At 30.8% G+C, this 23365-nt stretch overlaps 4 protein-coding genes across 5 annotated transcripts; all 4 read left to right on the top strand.

Annotated features, from left to right (window-relative positions):
- The first annotated feature begins 898 nt into the window (after positions 1 to 898).
- On the top strand, positions 899 to 1696 carry LOC101206250 (snakin-2). The gene is made up of 3 exons (XM_031880713.1): positions 899 to 1036; positions 1126 to 1174; positions 1258 to 1696. Exons 1-3 carry the CDS (start codon positions 974 to 976, stop codon positions 1437 to 1439), a joined length of 294 nt encoding a protein of 97 aa, XP_031736573.1. The 5' UTR covers positions 899 to 973; the 3' UTR covers positions 1440 to 1696.
- A 2370-nt stretch (positions 1697 to 4066) lies between these two features.
- On the top strand, positions 4067 to 5144 carry LOC101206484 (WEB family protein At1g75720). The gene is made up of 2 exons (XM_004152604.3): positions 4067 to 4253; positions 4466 to 5144. The coding sequence occupies exons 1-2, from the start codon at positions 4152 to 4154 to the stop codon at positions 4889 to 4891; spliced, it is 528 nt and encodes a 175-aa protein (XP_004152652.1). The 5' UTR covers positions 4067 to 4151; the 3' UTR covers positions 4892 to 5144.
- A 4840-nt stretch (positions 5145 to 9984) lies between these two features.
- On the top strand, positions 9985 to 15178 carry LOC101206727 (tRNA (adenine(58)-N(1))-methyltransferase non-catalytic subunit trm6). Of its 2 annotated transcripts, XM_011651354.2 has the most exons (14): positions 9985 to 10106; positions 10250 to 10381; positions 10468 to 10601; positions 10707 to 10839; positions 11352 to 11433; positions 11512 to 11582; positions 11710 to 11751; positions 11884 to 12008; positions 12573 to 12666; positions 12776 to 12854; positions 13219 to 13409; positions 13491 to 13596; positions 14204 to 14290; positions 14830 to 15178. In XM_011651354.2, exons 2-14 carry the CDS (start codon positions 10257 to 10259, stop codon positions 14917 to 14919), a joined length of 1359 nt encoding a protein of 452 aa, XP_011649656.1. In that variant the 5' UTR covers positions 9985 to 10106; positions 10250 to 10256; the 3' UTR covers positions 14920 to 15178. The 2 variants fall into 2 exon arrangements, with proteins under 2 accessions (XP_011649656.1, XP_004152653.1); XM_004152605.3 differs by lacking the exon at positions 9985 to 10106 and having other exon boundaries at positions 10114 to 10381; positions 13231 to 13409.
- Positions 15179 to 18651: 3473 nt separating this feature from the next.
- Positions 18652 to 23290, top strand: LOC101211469 (transcription factor E2FC). The gene is made up of 13 exons (XM_004152711.3): positions 18652 to 19012; positions 19568 to 19751; positions 19912 to 19965; positions 20059 to 20144; positions 20255 to 20343; positions 20423 to 20477; positions 21666 to 21718; positions 21806 to 21856; positions 21950 to 21998; positions 22090 to 22155; positions 22245 to 22321; positions 22452 to 22602; positions 22689 to 23290. Exons 1-13 carry the CDS (start codon positions 18773 to 18775, stop codon positions 22764 to 22766), a joined length of 1233 nt encoding a protein of 410 aa, XP_004152759.1. The 5' UTR covers positions 18652 to 18772; the 3' UTR covers positions 22767 to 23290.
- The last annotated feature ends 75 nt before the right edge of the window (positions 23291 to 23365 follow it).

The following is a 23365-nucleotide window of genomic DNA, read 5'->3' as shown; positions in this document are numbered from 1 at the left end:
TTATGAAACAAAAATATAGTGAGATATGTGGATGCAAAGTATCAATACCATTCTATGGGCAAGCAGTAGGTTATGACAAAGTATTATAGCATTATTTGGATGATAAAACTTATCTTCATGTTTCTCATTTTGAAACTTTGTAGGTTAAAATATTGTTTTGGTTTTTTATTTTTATTGATACAATTTCAACCCTTATATTTCAAAACCAGTCGTTGCTACAAGTTCTTGTTTATTTGTTGTTTAAAAGAGAAAAAAATTCTCTTACAACTATATAAAAAATATTGATGCAATATCTTTTATTTACATAAAAATACATTCGTATAATTTATTAATAATAGATCAATATTTACAACATAGTCTATTAGTATAGATTTCTATTATGGATATAACTTTACAAATTTTGTTATATTTGTAAAAATTTTAAAATATTGATATATACTTTATTATTTTAAATATAATGACCGATTTTAGTTTATATATTTTTACGACTTGATGTATATTTGATTTCTAAACTGCTAAAATTAGAGACTTCAACTTTAAACAAACCAACCAGAAAAAGTTTAATTTAGAACTTACAAAATTTTACAATTATGAAAAATACATTAATTAACTTAAAAAAAATTCAAACGATTACGGACCAAATTAAAAGTAAAAAGAGAAAATTGGAAAATACCCTTAGAAGCCAATGTCGAGCTTGAAGATTATATGTTGTCAAATTTAAATGATATATAATATTAAATATACGTTTTAAATTATACGTACATGAATTTTTTGGTGGGTAGGAACGAAAAGATTGAACTCAAATTCCATTTCCCTTTGCACATAACATGTCATATCCTGCACCAGTTCTCACCCACTCCTGTGTTCACTTAACCACACAGCTTCAGATTTTTTTGCTATAAAACCAACCCTTTCTATCACTGATCTCTCCAAAATATTATCCCATTCCAATTCAAAAATCCCCTAAAAAACCATGTTCATCCTCACCAAACCTCTCTTTGCTTCCCTCCTTCTCTCTCTCCTCTTCCTCCACTTTGTAAATTTTATCTAACACCACTTTCTTTTTCTCTTTTCTAAAAATTTAATTACTTTACTAATTAATTTCTCCATTGAAGTTACTTGTAGGTGGAATCCAACGGCGTGGGTTTACTCCCTCCAAATCCTCGGAGAATGGGTGATTATAATTTTTAAAAATTTGTTCCTTCAGATTAAATTAATTTTTATCGTAATTTATGGGCTTAACTCAAGCTTTTACAGATTGCCGCGGGGCTTGTACGAGAAGGTGCACCTTGTCGTCGAGGCCGAGGCTGTGCAATAGAGCGTGTGGGACATGCTGTCAGCGATGCAACTGCGTTCCGCCAGGAACTTCCGGCAACCACCATCTCTGCCCTTGCTACGCCGCCATGACCACCCACGGCGGCCGCCTCAAGTGCCCTTGAATTAACCCGTTGACTGCCTCAACTTCTTGTGTATGTGTATGTGTATGTGTATGCGTATGTGTATATATACATGCATAAATAATCATAAACCTATAAACAGTATGTGTTTTGTTTATGGAAATGGATTATGAATGTAAACTTTTGTGGTTTTCTTATTCCTTACGCCCATGTAGTATAAAACTAATCGGCTATATTTATCTATTTTTTAGAAAAAGTTTCTATTGAAAATGATAGTGGGATGAAGAGTAACTTCGTAATTTTAAATTTTCTTAATTAATTATTTTATTTGAGTTCAAATAATTTATAGGAAAGTGTAACTTCATGTATTACTCGAAGCAATTTCGTACCCAACGTATGGTATACGTGTACAACTTTATGCTTTGTTAGTTGAATATTGGAGTAGAAGGGGATGTTTGTAATTTGTTGATCTAATATTATGCTAAAGTATATTTAACAGCTATTAATTTCATTTATCTAAAAATTGGAATTGTAAATAAAATAAAATTATGAATCTCAAATTTAGTGATATTAAGCTGAGTTTAATCTATAGAATATATCAATAATGGGATTGTTTTGATTCATTTGGTTGTATATATTTGAAAAGAACCCCTACTTCTTTTTCTTATTATTATCATTATTTTTATTTTTATTACTATGTGGTTTTTGGGACGTGGCATAAGCAAAGTTAATTTAAGGGATTGTTGGTGCCACCAAGCACACTTGGTTTCTACAATTGTGACAACAAAGCCTTGGTCAATGAAACGAATATAGTTCACTAATTTTAATCATTTTAAACGATTGAGTGATTTTTTTTAGGGTATTAAAGGAATAATTTATTTTAATTAGTATTAATTAATAAAGATATTATATTAGCGTATTTAAAATTAAAAAATACATTCTCAAACTTTAATTTTGGCTATTGTTTCTTAACAATAAATAATAATATCTTAAAATTATTTCAATTCTCTATCTAACAAATCCTATTGAAAAAAAAATTGTTTTCTAAAAAATATATAAAGTTTTTAACGCTGTTTTTTTTAAAGAACAGTAAGGAGCTCATGAAATATTAATAAAATATCTTCTTTTTTTTTTGTGACGTCTCAACCGATCAATTGAAGGAATAATGTGTCGTATTATAGTACTAAATTTGTTTCTTAATCTTTAATATTCATAATTATTGAATATTGATTCAAAGCACTTTTTGATTTCATTGCATACATCCAAACAACTCAAAACTTGAAACTTATAATCGCATTATGCCGACCTGCTCCTACAATTTTAATTAATGTGTGGGACTGTGCTTGTCTTATATTATATCCCATCAAGTATAAAACAAATGAAAGTTGGAATAATATTATGTATATGTGTTATGAGGTATTAGGTCAAATTTAAATTATGCATGTTGAATTTGTAAAATTCTCTAAACAATAAAGTTTCGTTTTTCAGAGTGATTCAAAACTAATTATCTCTATTATAATTCTAAAATGAAATTGAATAAACTAAAATGGTGACTAAATTCTCATTTTTATAAAATTAACCAATTATTCATTGACAACTTTTGAATTTTCTCATTTATCACCGTTTACCAAAGCAAAAATTTATTTCTTCCAAAAAAATGTATTAAAAACGACACGTTAATAAAGCAAACTTAGTTTAATAGTAGTAACATTTTGACGAGCAAAATTATTTCTTGAGGTAAGAGATTCATCGTACATCTTTGTAATTATTATATTAAAAAGGTAAAAAAAAAATTATGATTTTTTTTTCTCTATTTCGCTCTATCTCTTCTAAAATTTCAAATTTTGGTCGAGTACACATGCTTCTTAAAACTTAATATAATATCTAACATATATGTATAAATTAACTTAAGAAGATGTTGAATGATAAAGAGATCGTCAGAAGGAAAGAATAATGAAGTAGATAGAATTGTGAACTCTTAGAACTAGGTTATAGTGCAAAGAGTTGATAAAATATAAAATCGATGTTTTCAATAGTACGACCCATCCACTCTTTAGACCAAAGTATAAGCGGAGTTCACAAACTCTTGTTTCCATACTGCTACTCCTAGACTAATTCTCTAGCTATCATAATATGTTAAGCACAAATTAGTATTATTTTTAATAATGATAAGAAAATAGATAATTTTACTGAGAAACATAATTTATTCCAAACTTACTCAAAATTAAAAAAAGAAAATTGAAAATAAAACAATATATTCATAGCTGCCTTAAAGAGAAAGTTAAAAAAATATTGCGTAAAACAATATCCATTGATGAATCATGATCATATTTCACAACAAACAAGTTAGGCTCTCTCTTTTTAAGCCTTTCCCTTGTTCGTTAAGAAGCAATTCCACCATTATAAGCCCTTTGCTTCATAGCCGGCCGACATGTCGCGCAACCCCCATGTGCGGATTCTAGTTGTAGCAATAACAAACTGAGAAAGAACGACGACAGTGGGCCATTAGTTCAAAATCGAATCATCTAAAAAGAGAAATAGGATTTATTTTTGAAAAATATTAGATTTTTCAGTAGTGAAGTGGAAGCGAAGAAACGAAGCTTATTCCTCTTTTTATGTCTTTTTTGGGGTTATTATTCTTTAAATTTTGTTAAGGTTATAAAAGGAAATATCGTTAGTTTCAGTTTCTTTGACATATTTAATTATCAATGCATCTAAAATCTCTGTGAACTAAAAGCTTATAAGTTGGAGTGAATGAAAATGGAGAAAAGGCAGTTTCGATCGGTGAAAGAGGCCGTCGAGTTGTACGGCCAAAGGATTTTGGCTCCGGAGCTCTACGCCAACGTTCTTCAAGAGGTATTTAAATGAGAAATAATCTGTGTAGAATGACTTTCTAAATATTTTTAAAATTTTATTTCTTTTGATCCGTCCATCATTTCTTTGATATGATATTAAAATAATAGTTGGTGAGTGGGTTAGAATGTTGATATAATTATTAGTTTTTAAATTTTTCAACACTTACAAATAAATATAACATTAATTTACGAATTTTAATTAATCATGCTCAGATGGAGAACGAAGAGAATGAACACGAGAATAACCTTCTAAAGATCAAAATGGTAAGAGATGAATTGGACATTGCAAAGCAAAACTTGGAGAAAGCTAAAGAAAGGAGTGTAGCAATGGCACGTTCTTTTTCTTCGTTGCAAGAAGAGCTTGAAGAGACAAAACGAAAGCTCCAAATGCTCAAGGAAAAATCAGATTATGACATTGAATTTGTTGGGCATTCTTTGAAATTTGACTCCAAAACACAGTCACAGAGATTTGAAGTAGAGGAAGAAGAAGAAGAAGAAAGTGAAGTCTTCGAAAAAAGACAAGTAATTAAAATGAACGGGAAAGAATTTAGTGATATTCAATCTATGAAGAAAAAGAAGGCAAGCAAGAAGAAGAAGGCTATATTGTTTATAGGAGGATTTTTCTCCAAGAAGAAGTGAAAAAATATATATTATATTTAATAATATTAAAACAACTTTTTCTTTGTAGTTGAATGAAGCACATATATAATTTTAACTGGATCTCTAGATCAAATTTGTTTTTGTTTTTTATTTGATTTTGTGAATGGGTTATTCTAGCCATTAAAATGGTTAAAGTACACTGTTAAATCATTGTATTTTGACTGATGTATTTTGTTTGGTTGTATTGGTAATGATTACGTCCTTCAAGTAAAATTTGTTTGTTAGATACCTATTGTCATTTCCAAAATAAATTATTGGATTGAAAAATGACTTAAAATTGACAACACGTTTAAGTGTGATATTAAATCATCAATTAACCAAAAAACTTTATAGTGTTAGGTAATAATAAATTTAATATAATATCTAACATTTCAATCATTACATACTACTTCAAAATTGTAACTTTTTAGATATAGTTTTTGTCTGTTTGATCTCTAAACAAACTTATTATATTGTGTATGATCTATTAAAGCATCAAATAATATGTCTTTTAAGCTTTTGATTCCTATTCAATAGGTTTCAAAATTATTAATTTTACGTCAAATATCTTTGGATTATTATTGACTTTTAGAAATTCATTAACCTACTAAACTCTAAATGGATAGTTTAAGGTCCTACTTGACATAAAATATATTAAAATTACAAATTTTCAAATTTCTCAAAAATTGATGGTAGATACAAAATATTTCATTACTTGTTGGACATTTTAAAAATTCATGAACAATAGAATTAGACACAAAATGTTCAAATACAAGATACAAACAAAGGATGAGCATCAGTTGATTATAGTTGATTTTTTGGTAAAGTTCAAATGTTCAAATTGACTTCGATTACGAAAGAGTATAAACCGATCATTGATCTGTCGATTGATTGGTTTAAGCATTTGAAACTTTTTTATGAAGGAGTATAAACCAATTACAAGGAGTAGAAACATGTGAAGGAGAAAAAAATTGATGAAGGAGTATAAACCGGTTAGAGTTGGATTTTTGGTGAAGTTCAAATGTTTAAATTGACTCCAATTATGAAATAGCATAAACCAATTTTCGATTAGTCGATCGATTGGTTCAAGCATTTGAATTCTTTTTAAAATCGTCCAAATCGACATCAACGGATCATCTTTGATTCGATCCGTTTGAATTAAACAACTCGATTTTTCGACTTATCATACTCATTTTTAATGTACGTTTTAATAATAATTCAATTGACATATAACATATATGCAGAGACTGAAAAGTTTATTGGTTGTAATCCAATCAAACTTCAGCCATAAACTTTTTTTCCCCCTCAAGCTTCCATATTGGACCCTGACTTGTAAGTGAAATTGTTTTTTTTGGCATAAAAATGTAAGTAATATTGTTTGGTGCATCTTGTGACATTTCTATCTCATATATTTATCATCTCTCTATCACACATTTGATTGTTTCTGTAGTAAATACGAGATTGGTGCATATTATTATCCATCCAAGTTTTTTTTTTTTTTTCACGTCTAAACATATTGTCAAATCATTTCGTGCAAGAATAGAGATTAACTAAAACTTCCGTCCAAATGTGAAGAAGAAATTAGAAACTGAAATAAGCAACAACCAATGATACTCTGTTTCAATCTCAAGGCAGTTTGTAAAGAAAAAACAGATTTAAAATCGAACTCGACGATTAAACTTGTTCGTTGACACCTCAAAATTCAGAAATCGAAACGATTATTCAACATCGAATTACTGCTTCCTGTGTATACGTACATGTATGTGCATCATTATATCATCATATTCAATGTTATCTCATACCATCGCATTTGCATCGGAAATTCGGCCTTCATCGACGCCGATTTGATCCTGCGACGATTTGTTTAAGAACTCAATACAATCGGCAATGGCTTCATTGTAATGCGAGTAAGACGAGTAACTCGAACTGCAGGAAGTCTTCGGCGGTTCAAATTTCTCCAGATTTCTCTGCTTCAACGCCGCCGCAGCCGCCGCCGCCGAACCTCGAGAAGGTAAATAGAATATGAATCGCATAAAAACACGGCGGATCCGGCTCAGAATCCTCGCCGGAGAGATTCTTTCGGCCGGACTTCCTCCTCTGTAATCATCTTGATCATCCTTCACGTGAACGACGAAGCTGTTTGCTCCGTTTGATTTTGGCCTCGTCGAAACGGCTGGATTCTTCATGTGAGAACTGTGAGTTCCTCTTTGAGGATTGTTTGGTTATGAGGATATGGTGTGCGGAATGAGAACGAGTTGGTTCTTATTTTCCGTGGATAGCTTGTTGTGGTGTTTGGGAAGAGTTTATAGAAAATTCGGGAAGCCGTCGCCGAAGTATCCATGTGAGGTAATGATTTTTCTCTAATCAATTTCTAATTTGTTTATATTAGGATAACTCAAATCATTGCTTTTTTTTAAGTGCTTTCTTTTTTTTGAAGCTAAGGATTTTTTTAAAGCTTAAACTTCATATAAATAAATGCATGCCTCTAAATTTTGAGACAAGTTTCAATAATGTCCATAATTTTAAAAAAAAATGTTTCAATAAAAGAGTTAAAACATCACTACATGTTAATATGTCAGATAAAATATTGGTAAAAACAAATATTTAGAAATTTATATTGTTTATTTATATCAATAATTAGGTCGCATTTATTTTCAAACTAAATTATGAATATATTGTTATTATTTGATCTATTCTTATGGAACCAAATAGATGATATTGTTTATATTTTACAAGTACTTATAAAAGATGTTGGAAATATCTATCATCTTTCTTATCAATATTAAACTTTTAGTTATGGATATATTCAATAGTTGATGTGAGAAATTAGTATGTATATATATATACTAATAATTATTACTTTCTAATTTTTCTTTCACGGAAGACAAGAGAGTGTATAAAATCTCACATATTGTTATTTCGACAGTTTACATGAATGACATTGTTTCATTATATATCTATGATATAACATTATATATATATACATAAAATAAAGAGAGAAATTGAGACAGTGAGCAGTCGGGAATGATAACAAGGCTAAAGTTATATTAATAAAATCGTTTCAGGTAGGTTGGGCTTTTGAGTAGTTGAAGTTAAGGACGCTGTTATCAATCATTAATTTAAGAAGTTTTGGACATTCTTGAACTGATTGTGTCTCCTACCCCTTTTTGCCTCTTATTTGACTGACACCTTGCTACCTGTCTTCTTTAACCCAATTAAACTATACAATTCAAATCATATTAAAAGCATTTAAGAAAATAATTAAAAACATTTAAGAAAAGAAACACTCGATGTTTGAGACCACGAGTTATTATAATTTGTGTGTTATAGTATGTGTTTGGAATGCATATTATTATAGTTTTTGTTATTACAGTCTATATTTAGAGATGTGAGGAATAGTAAAATTGAGGAACGAGAATTAGTGACATATATGAGAGATGGAGTGAGAAATCGTGAAAGGGGGAGTGAAAAGTAGTAAACGGAGGGAGTGAGAAATAAGAAAAGTAAGAAGAAAAATAATAATACTAATAACAATATTATGATAATCTTTGGGACAAACATGAAGTGGGTCTTTCATAATTTGAGGGCCAAACGACCTTTTAAGAGTTTATAACTTGTAAATCGACAATTAAAAACTTGTTTGGTAGGAAATTTGAGAATTTAGATTATGTTCTATATTTTCAAAGTTATTGTTTTAAGGATATGGGTATTTGGTAGACAATCTATATTCTATTTTTTTAACCGTTTTTAGATTATGTGATCCAAACGATGCAAATTCTGAAAATAAAAATTTTATATTTTCATTGTACTCATATAAAAAGATTTTAAAAAATCTTAATTATATTAAGTACGTATAAAAACATTTAGAAATATAACCGACTATAATTTCAATTTATTTTTTAATATAATATATATTGTGTTATGTACTATAATTTATATAATACTGCAAAATAATAATTTTATAAATTTTTAGGATAAATTACAAATTTGGTTTCTATGATTTCAAAGTTATAGAACTTAGTCTCCATGGTTTATAAATATAGAAGTTAGTCCATTTGATTTAATAAATTTATAGAAAACAATTTATTTCGTAAGGATTTTAGATGGGAGAAAATTTTTAAATTTTACAAAATAATTACAATCTATATCAAATTTTATCTCTGATAGTCATTGATATGCTAGACCAATAGAATCCAAAATTTTGCTTGTAAATATTTTAATTTATTATACTATTTTTAAAAATGTCAATTTACATCATATGACGATATGGTAAAAAAAAGTTGTCAAGTTGTCAGATGTAATACTTCAATATCTTATAAAGCATCTATATGATATTTAATTTGAACTCATTCTTCTAAGGTATACTTTTTACTCTATTCGAAGACAAAAGAGACGATTGTTTGGAGGGTTTAATTGATTATATTATAGTTTTATAAACTATATATTAATTTGTATGTTTAAGGTATAACTCTTTTTAGCGTAGATCACCGTGTTAATGATGCATATTAGTTTAATATTAATAGAAAAGTAAATACAATAAGACTCAAAATAGTAATATTATAATTAACTATAGATTATATTGATTGAAAACACAAACTATTATTTTCAACTTATAGTTGGAGTCCAAAACATATAGTGAGTTATATACTTTATAAACTATATAGATATACAAAAAATAATATATATATATACTTCAAATCGAGTTGAAAATATGAAAAGTGATAAAGATGTTTAAAAAAGAAATAAAATTAAACTAAAAACAGATGAAATGTTTTTAAATCTAAAAATTAAAATATTTACAAATAAAGTAAAATATTGCGGTAGATTATATATATATATATATATATATATATATATATATATATATATATTTATTATATTTATAAATATTTTTGTTTTTCACGAGAATTTACATAAATAGAAAAATGCAAAATATTTACCAAAAAAACGATGGATACTTTAGTTGCATTAAAATTTTAATTATCTATTTCAGGTTTGAATTAAAATTTTTGTATTGATTGTAAATTCTTCTATTTTTAAAAATTTTGTTTAATGTATACCTATCGAAGTCATACTTTATAAGCCGGGCGATTGCCTTATTTTTGGTTAGATGGTCCAGGATTCAAAGGCTTGAACACGTCCGACTGAAGTTCGACTTTTCGATTCGGTCGAGCCCACTCACAGCACCCAGCGGTTAAAGCCCCCTCGTTCCCAGGTGTGCATTTCCTTGTCCCTGCTTCAACCGTTACTCTCTCTCTCCTTAAACCCTAAAACTCACTGAAAACCCATAGCAATTTCCCACTCTTTTGATCCTCTATACTTTTATGCTTTCTTAACTTATTCATCTTCTTAGTGTAGTTTCAAGATGTCCTTGACTATTCTTCAATCTGAATCGCGTCGAAACCCTAGATTGACATGGGAAGGTTGCAGTGTTTTGCTTGACGTCAATGATGGTGACCGCTTGGTTTTTGCTCGACTTTCTCCCGCCTCGTATGTCTCAAGTTTGAGTGTTGATTTCTGGTTGTCAATGCTGAGTAACTGTGATGCATAATAATGAAAATTACTTTGATTTGCAGTACGCTGAAAATTGGGAACAAAAGTTTCTCTCTTAAGCCTTTAATTGGTTGCCCATTCGGTTCCTTGTTTCAAATTGAAAATGGAGGGAATGGTCCAGAGCTGGCTCGCGTTATGCCTTCCAGAGAAGAAGAAGGTTTTGATTCATTACTGTGGATTTTGTTAATGAATTGGTTTCATCTTTGCGGAAAAAACGTTTAACTGAAGCGATGTGCTATTTGGGTATATTTTGTTTTTCAAGGCATTAGCTGTCAGGAAACGGAGGAGATGAAGGAAGAGCAGGTGACAAAAGATGAGCTGAGAGATAACAGAGCGATTGTAGACAATAATAAGGCACAAAGTCTCTCTAGTGAAGATATTGATGCAATGCGAAGGTAAGATATTGCTTTGCTTTGCTACTGGTTAAGTCGCATAATCTGTTTTATCCTGTCCCTCATATTCCCTTGAGAGGCACCCTTGGCTTTACCCTCTTAAAATGTTGATCCAAACACATTTTTATCACTGTGGATGAAGTCCAAAAGTCTTGAATATGACGAAATGCACTGGCAATTTCGGTCCTATTCCTATGCTGGGTATATGGGCATCATTATTATTTGAATTGGTTGGTTTCATAAAAAGAGCGACCAAACTTTGCAGCCCAATGAACCTGCTTGAACCCTGCATTTGTCACAGTGATTCTAGCTCTGTGGTATCTCAGTTGCAGGAAGCCAACCATGTGCGACCACTGTACTAGGATTTCAGTGGCACGGGGTCTGTTCCGCATATTCTCCTCATTGTTTTGAAATTGATGGGAATTGATCTTCTTTGATTTATTTTACAGAACTTTCCGTTGTCTTTTTCTTAAATATGTTATTATCCATGATGGATGCTGTCTCTTTATATGTAGTCAGGGTGCAACTGGTGATGAAATTGTGGAAGCTCTCATTGCCAACAGTGCAACATTTGATAAGAAAACAGTTTTCTCTCAGGTGATCAGAATGTGCATACCTGAGTAGCTTCATCTTTGTATGTAGCATTTTCTAAAGTTGTCCAAATTTTACATGCAGGAAAAATATAGGCTCAAGAAACAAAAGAAGTATGCTCCTAGGGTACTTTTGAGAAGACCTTTTACTCGAAGGTATACATAATAATAGTAATCCACTTAAAAAGTAAACGCACGGTAGATCACAGTCACTTTTTGTAGCATCACTTGAATCACTTGAATTCGTACATTAACAATGCTGATATTTCCCCCCGTCTTACAGTATATGTGAGGCATACTTCAAGAAATATCCAGCTAGAATTGGGTAATTTATTTGTCCACTTTTTCACTACATTTTTTCACTTTCAGTTTTAATTTTTTCCACATTTTAATTTTATGTTTGTGCGCTTGCATAATAATGATCTGCTTGTTTTCTATTTCCTTGCTTTTGATTCAGATTCTTGCGTTTGGATGCTTTATCTCTTCTTCTTTCATTTGGCAATGTGACTGCAAACTCTGATGTCCTTGTGGTTGATATGGTTGGTGGTCTTCTCACTGGAGCAGTGGCTGAGCGCCTAGGAGGTATTTCTCTATTATTCTTGGCATTTTAAAAAAAATATTCGAAGTGGGTTCATTTTTTTCAAAAAGTGGCTGCAAATCCTCTATGAATGTCAGTCATGGTACAAATCTAGGTTTATATGTGTGTAATGAAAAAACCTTGGGTATAAACCAACTACCAAGTGGGCTTAAAATCACTTGTCTCAAGCAAAGTTAGGTCTAATGGTTCAGCTAATCAGTCATGTTTATAGTTTCTTTGCTGTTAAGTGTATTTTCTAGTCACAAATAGTGTAGGAAACACTGTCGGTTGTCCATCCAATACGCTGGTTTTGAGGTAAGGCTTACAATATTTGGAATTCCTTCAAGGTCGCAAGTGTGTTATACCTTGTTGAAAACTTAACAGCTTAAAAACCATGTTTTATGGCGTTTGGGGTGAATGAAGTCTCTTTCACCATTAGTTTGAGTTGTCCATAGGCATAAATCAAATAAACAGGGGAAATCTATTGTTCGGTCTCAAGTTGCCATATGATAATTACAATGTTGTGTGCTTCTCTATATTATATAATGCTCAATTGTGTTTTTTTACAGGCAAAGGCTCTGTTTGCAATACATATGTTGGAAATACTCCAAACCCCATGGATATAGTAAGAATATTCAACTTTGATGATGAAATTTGCTCGAGGTTTGCTGCTTTAGTCCTCTTTCTTACATCTTCGTTACATTGCATATTTTATAAAATGTACTTTCTATTTTCTATTTTCTACACCATTCAATCACTCTTTGTTCACCAGGATAATGCGTTCATCTCTTGCCGACCTCACCTCATCCCAAATTGAACCTACCAAGCCTAATGGTGAAAACGAAGACAGTGTAAGTAGAGTTTTTCTTTTCTTAATGTTTTCTTAAGAGGAATTTGGAAGGAGCTGACTTCTGGAACGCTGAAGAGGGCTCTTGACTGAGTGCTTTTCAAAATTTGAAGTATTTGATACTGCAATCACAGCTACGGGACACAACGAATCACTTTCTTTATTGGGATACATCTTTTTATATTTAAAACATAAGTTTCTATCTATATTTATTTATTCAAGTCACCAAAACAAAGAATCTGTGCTTACTTAATTTAGTCCTTCCAAAAGTACTAGTTTAAATTTGTTACTCTTAGAATTCATTTTAAACTGTTTTGGTTGGATGATACCTTCTTTTTTTGTTCTTTATTATTTCTTTTTTTATAAAGATTAATGTACAGGAGCAGGCATCTCAACCTGTTAGTATGGACGAAAGCCCTCTACCATCTACAGACCAGTCCTCAGATCTCAACTCAGAGTCTATAGTTTCTCCATTGACAAAAGTATTTAAATGTGCAAAGGCTGGAGATAAGGCACCGCCAGAAGTTATTAATTTATGGAAGGAAAACGGTTTTACTAGGTGAGTAATGAGTATTGGTTAGTGGTAAAATTTACTTCACTATCAATAGTAATTCACTAAATTGTTTTTTATTAATTGCAGCCTAATAATTGCTGCACCACAGTCGGATGCATGGAGTCTTGTTAAAGATCTGTTACCTCTTGTAGCTAACTCTGCTCCATTTGCTATTTATCACCAGTATGTTCAGGTTGGTCTTCAAAAGAAGAAAAGAAATATTGTAAAAAAATGTTCGTTAAATTTACCTTACCTTCTCAAGGAGGGCTCTAAAGGCTTGGTGTATCTGAACGTCATAATTTAATACCCTTATGTCAGGCATGTTTAGCAGTAATTCTAATAAGGTTAAACTCACATTTTTCATTTTAAAAATCAATTATGAAACTTGCTTTTAATGATTCAAAACCAATTTTGATGAAATGAAAATTGCATTTAAAAGGTATAAATTTAAATATTAAATTTATTTTGACTGATTAAAGTCTTGTTTAGCATGATTTTGAGCTTGATAAAAGTGATTTTAAGAATATATTAGAGTAAAGATAGTCTCTCTGAGAATTAGCAGGGGACAAACCATGAGCATGATGATAGTAGGAGTGGAGCTCAATCCCCTCGTTATAAAATAAAGATATCAAGATATCGTTATTATTATTACCAAATGGAGATCCAAATAGAAATGAGATGTCATGTTTTGGGGGAGTGATTTTATATCCTTGTTTCCTTTTCAATAGGGGGAGTGATTTTATATCAATGTTATATATGTGTGTATCAGTTTGATTAAGTTACTTTTTTGTTGAATGCAGCCGCTTGCAACTTGCATGCATAAACTACAGCTTGAGAAGATGGCAATCAGCTTGCAAATTTCAGAACCTTGGCTTCGTGAATATCAGGTTTGATGGCTTTACATTTCCCCATACTTCCCTTTTAACAAAGTTTTGGAGAGAGGATTGAAGAACAATAGTCGTCCGCATTTAAACGTGGGATTTATACGTTCAAGATATTTACAAAGTCTTGACTTGCATGAAAATTACATAGGTCTGATTGCCCAATGAAAAGAAAATGTCTTGACTTGCATGGTTTGACTAACTGGTGGTAGTTGGTGAAAGTGTGGAAAGGTAAAAAGGGTTTGGGAATTGTTTCAAAAATCAAATTCTATGTGGGATCCATTTTGGATTTTAGAATCCTATGAAGTCTTTAAACAACCCTAAGTTATAGGATCGAGGTGACATGAATGAAAAATGAAAAATTAAGGTTCCGTTGGGTAACTAATTAAGCTTATTTATTTCCTCTAAGTTCCTATAAAATAGATGTGACAATTTTATTAACAGAACTTATGCTAAAGTTTATTTTATATGAAGGTTGAAGGTACAATATCTTTCATTTCTAATATCGTTGAATTGACCAATATTTGGCGCAATAATGCATGCAGGTTCTTCCTTCGAGAACTCATCCCTTTATGCAGATGAATGCATTTGGTGGATACATTCTTAGTGGGACTAAGATATGCGACCGTCAATAACAATTTCAATGTGTCGCCATTTTAGTGCAACTTTAAAATGCAGTGAAGGTGAAAACCAAATTTTGCCATGGGCTTGTATTTCAGCTTCTCTTAATTAGTTTTGTATCTTTCCATTTTTATTTAATCACTAGGATTACACAGCTCAGTAAACATCCTTTTTCTTTTAAATTATTTCACATAAAACCCATGTATCAATTTTATTATTATGATTATGAAAGGGGGATCGAGGCACGCTATCTCTACATTTAGGTTAATATTTTTTTTGGATGTTTTTCTTTATCAGTAAATTTTTTACATCCGTCCAACATCTATCTTATTATTGTTATTTTAAAGATTTATTTTTAAATATAGCTAAATAAACTAAAATATTTACAAAATATAACTAATTTTTTTAGTATTTATATATAAATTTGTTGGTTCTTTTACTATATTTTAATTAATTTTTATTTTTATGCATTTTTAAATATAATTAATAAACAAAAATATTTATAAATCATAGCAAAATTTTTAATTCTATCTAGGATAGAAATTGATAAACTTGTATCATTCTTATTTGTATTGGTAATGTTTATTATCAATAAAATTTAAAAATTTATAAATATTTTATCAAATTTATTGATTTTTTATAATTTTTTCTCCTAAGATGGGAAGAAACACTGGTAGAAGGTTAGTAAACAAAAAGTAATTAGTTTTAGTAAAAGCAATACACACTTTTGGTATGTGGGAGTTGGCACGCAAGACGAAAGATTCTCTCTTAACGTACATGCAGTTGGTTTATATAACATTATTTATTTTAAATATTAGCCATAAATAAAAATAGACATTAAGAAAAAGTCAAATTGCTCACGCTATGGATCGGCAGAGAAGATGTTATATAATTTTAAAAAATTTGTTGTCAATTTCAAATTAAAAGTTGTCATATCTGTAATAAATAGTGTGCATGATTTGTATATTGATTTTAGTTTTTTCAATTATAATTACTATTCTAATGAAAAGTTGAAAAAAAAAAAAGCAGAAACAAAGATAAGGGTATAAAAAACTACCTACCCATTTTGCAACATCAGATAGGATCATTTTTGGGTTGATTCACGGTGATCGAGCCAACGTCAAGGTTAAGAAGGTTTGACACATTCCTTCCGCTTACATTAGTCTAAACGATGGGAGTAAGATGGTCATTTTGTTGGTTTATCAAGCTCACCCTTTGAGTTAGCTATTTTTCTTAAAGTAATTTAGTGGTTATAGGCTTTACCAGATAATTTTGTTCATGGTCCAAATTACCAATTGATAAATAGTTATGAGTTTAAAAATCTGAAAAATAAAATAAAATATCTTTTAGCTTACCATTATAAGAATAAAACATCAAACTATCAACTAATCATAATCTGATACTTTTTCCATAAAAAAAAACTATGGGTATAAATAAATGAAATCATATATAAAAGTAAAAGTGTCATAATAACAAAGAGCTAAATAGTTAGAAGAATGAAAAGAAAAGAACATCAGACGAAGCTTATGAATGGTATGTTTGCGTGAAATAAAAGCTTTGGCCATTAGACTCATTGCAATAACGTTCTTTCTTGCCCTAAATGATTGATTCATGTGGCTGTATACGGAAAATGTGAACCCAGATTTTACCACAGGAAGAATTTTTGTTTTTAACTTTCGTTAAAGAAAATCGAAACTACGAATTTAGCATAAATCAACTGATGTTCTCAAATTCTAACGCATACCGATATTTAAGAATAATAATCAAATGTGTAGTAAAAAACTGCAAATATAAAAAATCTATCAATTATAAACTTTGATCGTAGATGTATAACATCTTTGTCTTGATTGATAAGTGTACAACCACAAATGAAGAACCCCCGATAAAAAAATGAGAACGGATCTCATTCAATACGCCTACCAAGCAACCAAACAAGAACGTCGTCGACCTTGTTTTAATAACGGCTACTATGTTGAAAAAATTGAACGTGGCCATTGTAGAAGTCTAACAGAAAAATTTCAACCAAAACCATCTTAACTAACGTTTATATATTCACATCGTCCTTTCAAAATCCAATAACCCTAAAAGTAAAAGTCTAAAACTACCTATATCAATGATGACTAAAAAAGAAAGAGTAAAAGTACTAAATCGACCTTAGCCCATTTCAATGTACTACAACTCCGATAACATGGGATCATAAGAGTTTTCAAAAAGAACTTGATATCAACTGGAATGAACTTAAACTATAGGGGTGTTTGAATTAAAGAGCTAACTCTACTCCTTGTTTGGTGTTTAGACTAAAAAGTTTATAAATCTCACGACAAAAATACATCAAATTTATGTCTTATTAATGATATGATCTCCAAAAATACGTTAACATCTCCCTTACAAAGTCCATAGTAAAAAAAAAGAGGGAAAAGGGGACCAACTAAAAGAAAAATCCTATATTACTATTTGTTTTTCTATTATTTTAAAAATCTACCTTACATTAATTACGACATTTAAATGAACCTTTATTGATCATATGTGAGAGTTGTGTATTAATTTATTAACCCTTTTAAAAATAGAATAAAATGCAATTGTAAAACGTAATGGAAAAATTAAAACTGATTGCCTTATGAAAACATGAAATTTAAATAGATAAGGTTATAGTCAGTTTTGATATTTAATTGAGAAAAGCCAAATTTCAGAAATATATACATATATATATATATATATAGTCTTAAAATACATAAAAACTGAATATTAATTATTGTACGATATATTATAAGATTACAATATAATAATAAAATAAATAAGGTTGGAAATGGAGATTGGAATTGACCGATTTGTGGTATACTATATATATCCGTTCCCGCCCAAAAATAAAAGAAGAATTTGGGTGTCCGTTCATGTAATTTTCATCATCCTTCTTTTCACATTTCTTTTATTATATATATTGCGATCGGAAAAATCAAACCGCATATTTTCTCTCTCTCTCTCTAACACTATGTTTACTTTCATTATATTTCTAGATCCGCTCTATATTATTATTGTTATCAAAATATATTTTAGTTATTATACTTTAAAATTATTTTACTTTTACTAACTTTTGGATGCCTAATTTTAATTATTATACTCCCCCACAGAGTTAATTATTTTAATTCTATTTTTTTAAAATTGTCCTTTTTAACATTTTTTATACTGTGAAAAAGATATTAATAATATTTTTCATGAAAATAATAACAATAATAAACCTTTTACGCTTACTTTCCTATTGAGATGTTTAAAAAATAGAAAAAAAAATAATAATATAATTTATATTACTATATTTTTTAAATGGTAAAAGTAGTAAATTTAAAAGCGAATAATCTTCTGATATTCTTTTGATATAATTAATTACGTGTTATATTGTCATATTTGCAATATGCAAATAAGAGGTACTATAGACTGTTTTATTCTAATTCTTTTTTGTATTATAATGTAATTTTTCGAACAAGCCTTGCTAACTTACTTTTTGAAAGAAATGTTCTATCAAACCTACTCAACAATTTTTTTTTTAAGGAAATGAAAATAATAATTGTTGTGTGGCCAATTTTTGGTAAAATTTATGAATTTATTAATAAAATATATGAATTAAAATTGAAAGATAATAAAATGTTATGAAACTCAAAATATTGGAACTAAAATGACATTTTTACCTCATTGCTATTGCTATATATATTCCAATATTCCATCTCTTTCTCTCTCTTTTTATTATTCGTTCGCCGCTTCTACGTACTCTCTCTCTTTCTTCTCTCTCTGCCTTTTTTCCCTTTCTCTCTCTCTCTTTCCCTCCAATCTTCAAAATCCTCCATATCTCCCTCCTTTTTACCTCCATCTTTTCCGATGTCGAAGGCCGTCGAGGATCTCATCTTCCGCCACCGCCACTCTGATTTTTCATTTCATCACCTTAGCTCTCACTCTAACCATCGCGACATGTCGTCTTTTGCTTCTTCTTCCTCAGCTCTAGCTCTTCCGCCTCAGTGTTGTCTTCAGTATCATCGGCCTTCTCCACCGTCGGATCAGTCTAACGTTTGCGACGCCCGTCTCTCTTCCGAGGCACATTCTACAGTTTCTACGATAGATGTGAGTTTCTCATTTATCTTCTTCGTTTTGCGCTGTTTGTTTGCTTTCTGATTCGCGATGTGCGATCAATCTTGTTTGAGTGTTAATTTAAGTTTGAAGATCGGTGTGTTTATTCAATTATTGAATTTTCGAGGTTTTATTAAGTAAAGGTTGGTGGATGTATGAATCTGGATCCTGATTTCTACTTCGATTTGATTAGCTGTTAATTAATGCGTAAATTCTTACTCTCAACCAGTAGAATTTTCTCGAATTTAATTGAGTTGTGAAGATTTGGAACATATCTTAACTTTTGTCTCTCTTGAACTTTTAGTAATAGATTTTTTTCTATTTTAGCAATTGTAATCTGCTTCCGGTTTTTCCGTAGTGGAGTGCCGTTCTGTAAGATCCTATCCATAAATGTCGCGAGGCATTTGCGAGGCAATTTTTCGATATTTTATGAATGTCTTTGAACTCTAAAATATCAGAAGCGATGATCTACATATCGATCTACTTTACTTCTATCTTTCTGTTTCTTTTCTATAAACATTTACTAGATCAACATATATTTCTTTTCAGTTGAAACGAGCATATGATATTAACAACTCCGAGGCTTTGGCTAGCAGACAAGTCGTAGCCTCTGAACAGAGGATGCGATCTAATGATTCTTCATGTGAACCAGTATCCAGTGCAAATGAAAAGCAAAACAAGAAATTTAAGTTGCAGAAGAATTCGAAGTCTAAGACTCGAAAATCAATAGATGGTAATTACAATATCCTTCTTAGCCAACTGGTTGGAGTTCATCTCATATGCATTTCATTTCTAATCTTATCTCATTTACTATGCATCATGCACATCTAACTGCTTTCTTTCTTTCTTTCATTTTCTCTTTTGTAATTCTGTGTATTTTCCTTTTGCTGTAGAGCCTGTTGATAGCCCTAATCAATCTACTAACGGTCGGTATGACAGCTCGTTAGGTAAAGTATTGAAATGAACAAGTTTCTAATAGAATCTCTCGAGACATGGATCTGGCCTTTGAGGTTTGAAAATTTGTGTATTTTAATCGGCAGGCTTCTTGACAAAAAAATTTATCAGGTTAGTTCAGGAGGCTGAAGATGGAACACTTGATTTAAATAAAACTGCAGACGTATTAAAGGTATTGAATCTAATTTTTCTGCCTGGAAGATCATAGAGAAGCTCTTCAAATTAGCTGAGATTGATTAATTATCTCTTTGTAACAAAACTTAAGAATAATGTTTGATTCAGGTCCAAAAGAGGAGAATTTATGATATTACAAATGTTCTTGAAGGAATAGGCCTCATAGAGAAAACCACGACGAACCACATACGTTGGAAGTAATTAAATTGAGATTATCCTTATTTCTCCATTGGAAAGTACAAAGTAGTGAGTAATGACTTTAAATCTTGTGAACAGGGGAGGCGAGAGGCGTGGACCTCAAGAGCTCAACGATCAAGTTGGTAGATTAAAGGTGCCTTAATTTTTTTTTGCTTGGAGATTATTTTTTAAAATTTCGATTTGGCTTTTCTTAATGATTGGTATATTCGTTGATTATTACAAATTCACAGCTCAACTGATCATACTTAGCCCTCCGATCAACATCTTGTAGTTGGTTCCTTTTACACACCGTCTTTATGATGTTTGAACATTTACGAATCGAGTGTATTGTTTTCATTATTGTATGTTAGTCACAACCAATGGCATGCACATTTATCGGAAAGGGTTTGGTTAAATTAAATTATCATATTTATTCGTGAATTGAACATCAATGATGGTAATTTGAGCTTACCTTTAGGTTTGGCCAATGTAACTATTGTAGAGACTTCTTTCTGTTGTCTATGAACTTGAATGTTTTTTGGTTGAAATAGATGAACTAAAAGTCCCATTATAATTGAAGCTAATTTGATGTAGTAGGACTAGTGTGAAGTGGATTGTCTTGATCAAATCCTTGATTAATTAGGATTAGATTAGTTTGTTTTGAAATTCTCTGTAAATAACTTTTCATCCATAATAGAATTTGATTTGATTCTTGGAGGAGCTCTTTTTTATCCTCAAGCTACATCAGAACTAATATTTTGGAATAATTAGTGAACTGTAACACTGTTGATGAGCTGCTTAAGTAGGGTCATACAAACAAGTAATAAACCTTAGAAGCTTATCTCATACAAGAAGATTATTTTAGTATCTCATCTTTATTTACCAGTAACAAGTTCAAAAGAATGCCAAGTCACCTCATTAACACTTGCTTAGCAAACTAGAGGGGTATGCTCAAACCTTTCTCGAAATAACGATATAATCTCAAAGCTCACTGCCCCTCTACAAAATGTATTCACAACATTCTCTAACTAACTTTTGGAGTAGCTTTTACCCTTTTCGACCTTTCTAGCGTAGACATTTACCATTGGGGATCAACCGAGAACTTAGAAATTAACATGACATTATGTCATGTTGATTGTTTTGGGGACTCTAAATTCACCATCGAGCATATTGCTGAAGATTTATCGTTCCAATGGATATGATGAAAAATATCAGTCGGCAGAATGCTTTTACTGGTACAGACTAATAAAAATGTTTTAGGCCCTTATAACTCTATCATTTACACTCACTGTCACACTTCGCAGATTCTAAATTGTTCACTATATCTCTGATCTTATTGCAGGATGAAGTTAAAAGTTTATATGCAGATGAACGCAGACTTGATGAACTCATAAGGTTAGTTCGGTTTTAGAAAATGAAACCACTCTGAACAGCCAAAAAAAGAGAAAAAAAACTCATTGATCACTGTTGCTTTTTATGCAGGATGAAACAAGAACTTCTTAGAAATCTCGAGCAAAATGCACACTACAGGAAGTAAGATTGACCCGTCAAACTTTTTACTCCTATTAAAAGTTACATTTTGCTTCTTTCCTTTAACATTTGTCCCTCTTGAACTATGTATATCAGTCACCTTTTTATAACAGAAGAAGATATCTTGCGAATTCCTTGCTTCAAGGTTATTTTTCTTGAGCTTTTGTAATTTCCATAGATTTTGAACATTAACAATCTTCTCTTTAACTCACTATTGTTCTGTAATTGATGGATAGAATCAAACACTTATAGCAGTTAAAGCCCCCCAAGCTAGCTGTATTGAAGTACCCGATCCAGACGAGGTAGTTATCATCATACATTAATAAATTTTAGCAATTTCTCTTATCCATTAGCATTAGCATTTTATAAATAAGTTTCCTATATAAATCAGGAGGCTTGTTTTTCCGAGAGGCAATGTAGAATGATCATCAAAAGCACCACTGGGCCAATTGATTTATACCTCTTGAGGTATATCCTACATGCCAGCCTCTTCTTCTTACTCGTAACTCATTTCACGTAAATTACATTCGTCTCGAGATTTCGCTTCGTTTTTCAAGTATCCATCTCTCAGAACATTATATGTTTTTCGTGCTTGTAGGACTGCAAAACAAGAGCTGGAAGAAAATACTTCCAAGCAAGCAAAACTATGTTTAGCACAGCAGAAGAATCCTAACATATTTACCAACAACACTTATTCTCCTTTCCAAGACCTTCATGGAATGCAAAGAATTTTACCTTTACATAATAATGTAAGTCCAAATTTTAAAGCTATAAGCCTCCATGAGTTCCAATTATTTTACTAATCATTAATTTTTCCCGTGCTTTCCTTCTACAGATAGACGATGATTACTGGTTCCAATCAAATTCACAAGTGAGTATTACGCATTTATGGGGTGAGGAACACAACTTTTAACTTTGTCCCCAAAGACGAACAATATCAAGAAACTCTGGTTTTCTTTATGGATCACGACACAATTTTTTTCCCATCAAAGAGGTCGCGATATTTCAGACAGTTCTCCATTTCTCACAGAAAAATTACCTCCGAAGGGATTTACTCAGATAATAAAAGAGAGTAAGAATGAAGTGTTTATCAACTCTCAGCTCAAAGATATGAAGTGTTTATGTCTATTCTACACAGCATTTTTGTTGAAGAGAGGTATGCCTGAGATCTCCTCATTACTTACAGCTCCTCTTTTTAATTTCCTTAATCTTTTCAAATGCTTAGTGCAATTGATTGTGCTTATAATATCTCCATATCCATAATATTTATATGATTTTGTAATTCATGATTTTGCTATTTTAGACTATAGAACAAAGGTGCTATACTAATAGAAGGTCTTGTTTTTCTTTTATAAATTTTCTTTCCCTTACCAATAACATTAATGGTCAAGTTCTATTACCTAACAAATTACACGACTGTTTGATTCCTAAGTTTAAGTTTAAGTCTCCTCCATTCCGATCCTTGTAACATTCACCTCACTTGTCGACCTTCACATTATATATTTTATATAG

Source organism: Cucumis sativus, chromosome 2 (genome assembly GCF_000004075.3).
Source record: "Cucumis sativus cultivar 9930 chromosome 2, Cucumber_9930_V3, whole genome shotgun sequence".
Lineage (NCBI taxonomy): Eukaryota > Viridiplantae > Streptophyta > Magnoliopsida > Cucurbitales > Cucurbitaceae > Cucumis > Cucumis sativus.
This window is presented reverse-complemented; position numbering and strand designations above follow the sequence as displayed.

Coding starts and splice junctions, on each gene's coding strand:
- LOC101206484 (XM_004152604.3), top strand. CDS start 4,152: ATGAAAATGGAGAAAAGGCAGTTTCGATCGGTGAAAGAGGCCGTCGAG. Junction 4,254..4,465: donor ACGCCAACGTTCTTCAAGAG/GTATTTAAATGA, acceptor AATCATGCTCAG/ATGGAGAACGAAGAGAATGA.
- LOC101206727 (XM_011651354.2), top strand. CDS start 10,257: ATGTCCTTGACTATTCTTCAATCTGAATCGCGTCGAAACCCTAGATTG. Junction 10,382..10,467: donor GCTCGACTTTCTCCCGCCTC/GTATGTCTCAAG, acceptor TTTGATTTGCAG/TACGCTGAAAATTGGGAACA. Junction 13,410..13,490: donor AAGGAAAACGGTTTTACTAG/GTGAGTAATGAG, acceptor TATTAATTGCAG/CCTAATAATTGCTGCACCAC.
- LOC101206250 (XM_031880713.1), top strand. CDS start 974: ATGTTCATCCTCACCAAACCTCTCTTTGCTTCCCTCCTTCTCTCTCTC. Junction 1,037..1,125: donor CTCTCCTCTTCCTCCACTTT/GTAAATTTTATC, acceptor AGTTACTTGTAG/GTGGAATCCAACGGCGTGGG. Junction 1,175..1,257: donor TCCAAATCCTCGGAGAATGG/GTGATTATAATT, acceptor AAGCTTTTACAG/ATTGCCGCGGGGCTTGTACG.
- LOC101211469 (XM_004152711.3), top strand. CDS start 18,773: ATGTCGAAGGCCGTCGAGGATCTCATCTTCCGCCACCGCCACTCTGAT. Junction 20,344..20,422: donor ACGAACCACATACGTTGGAA/GTAATTAAATTG, acceptor TCTTGTGAACAG/GGGAGGCGAGAGGCGTGGAC. Junction 22,322..22,451: donor ATTGATTTATACCTCTTGAG/GTATATCCTACA, acceptor TCGTGCTTGTAG/GACTGCAAAACAAGAGCTGG.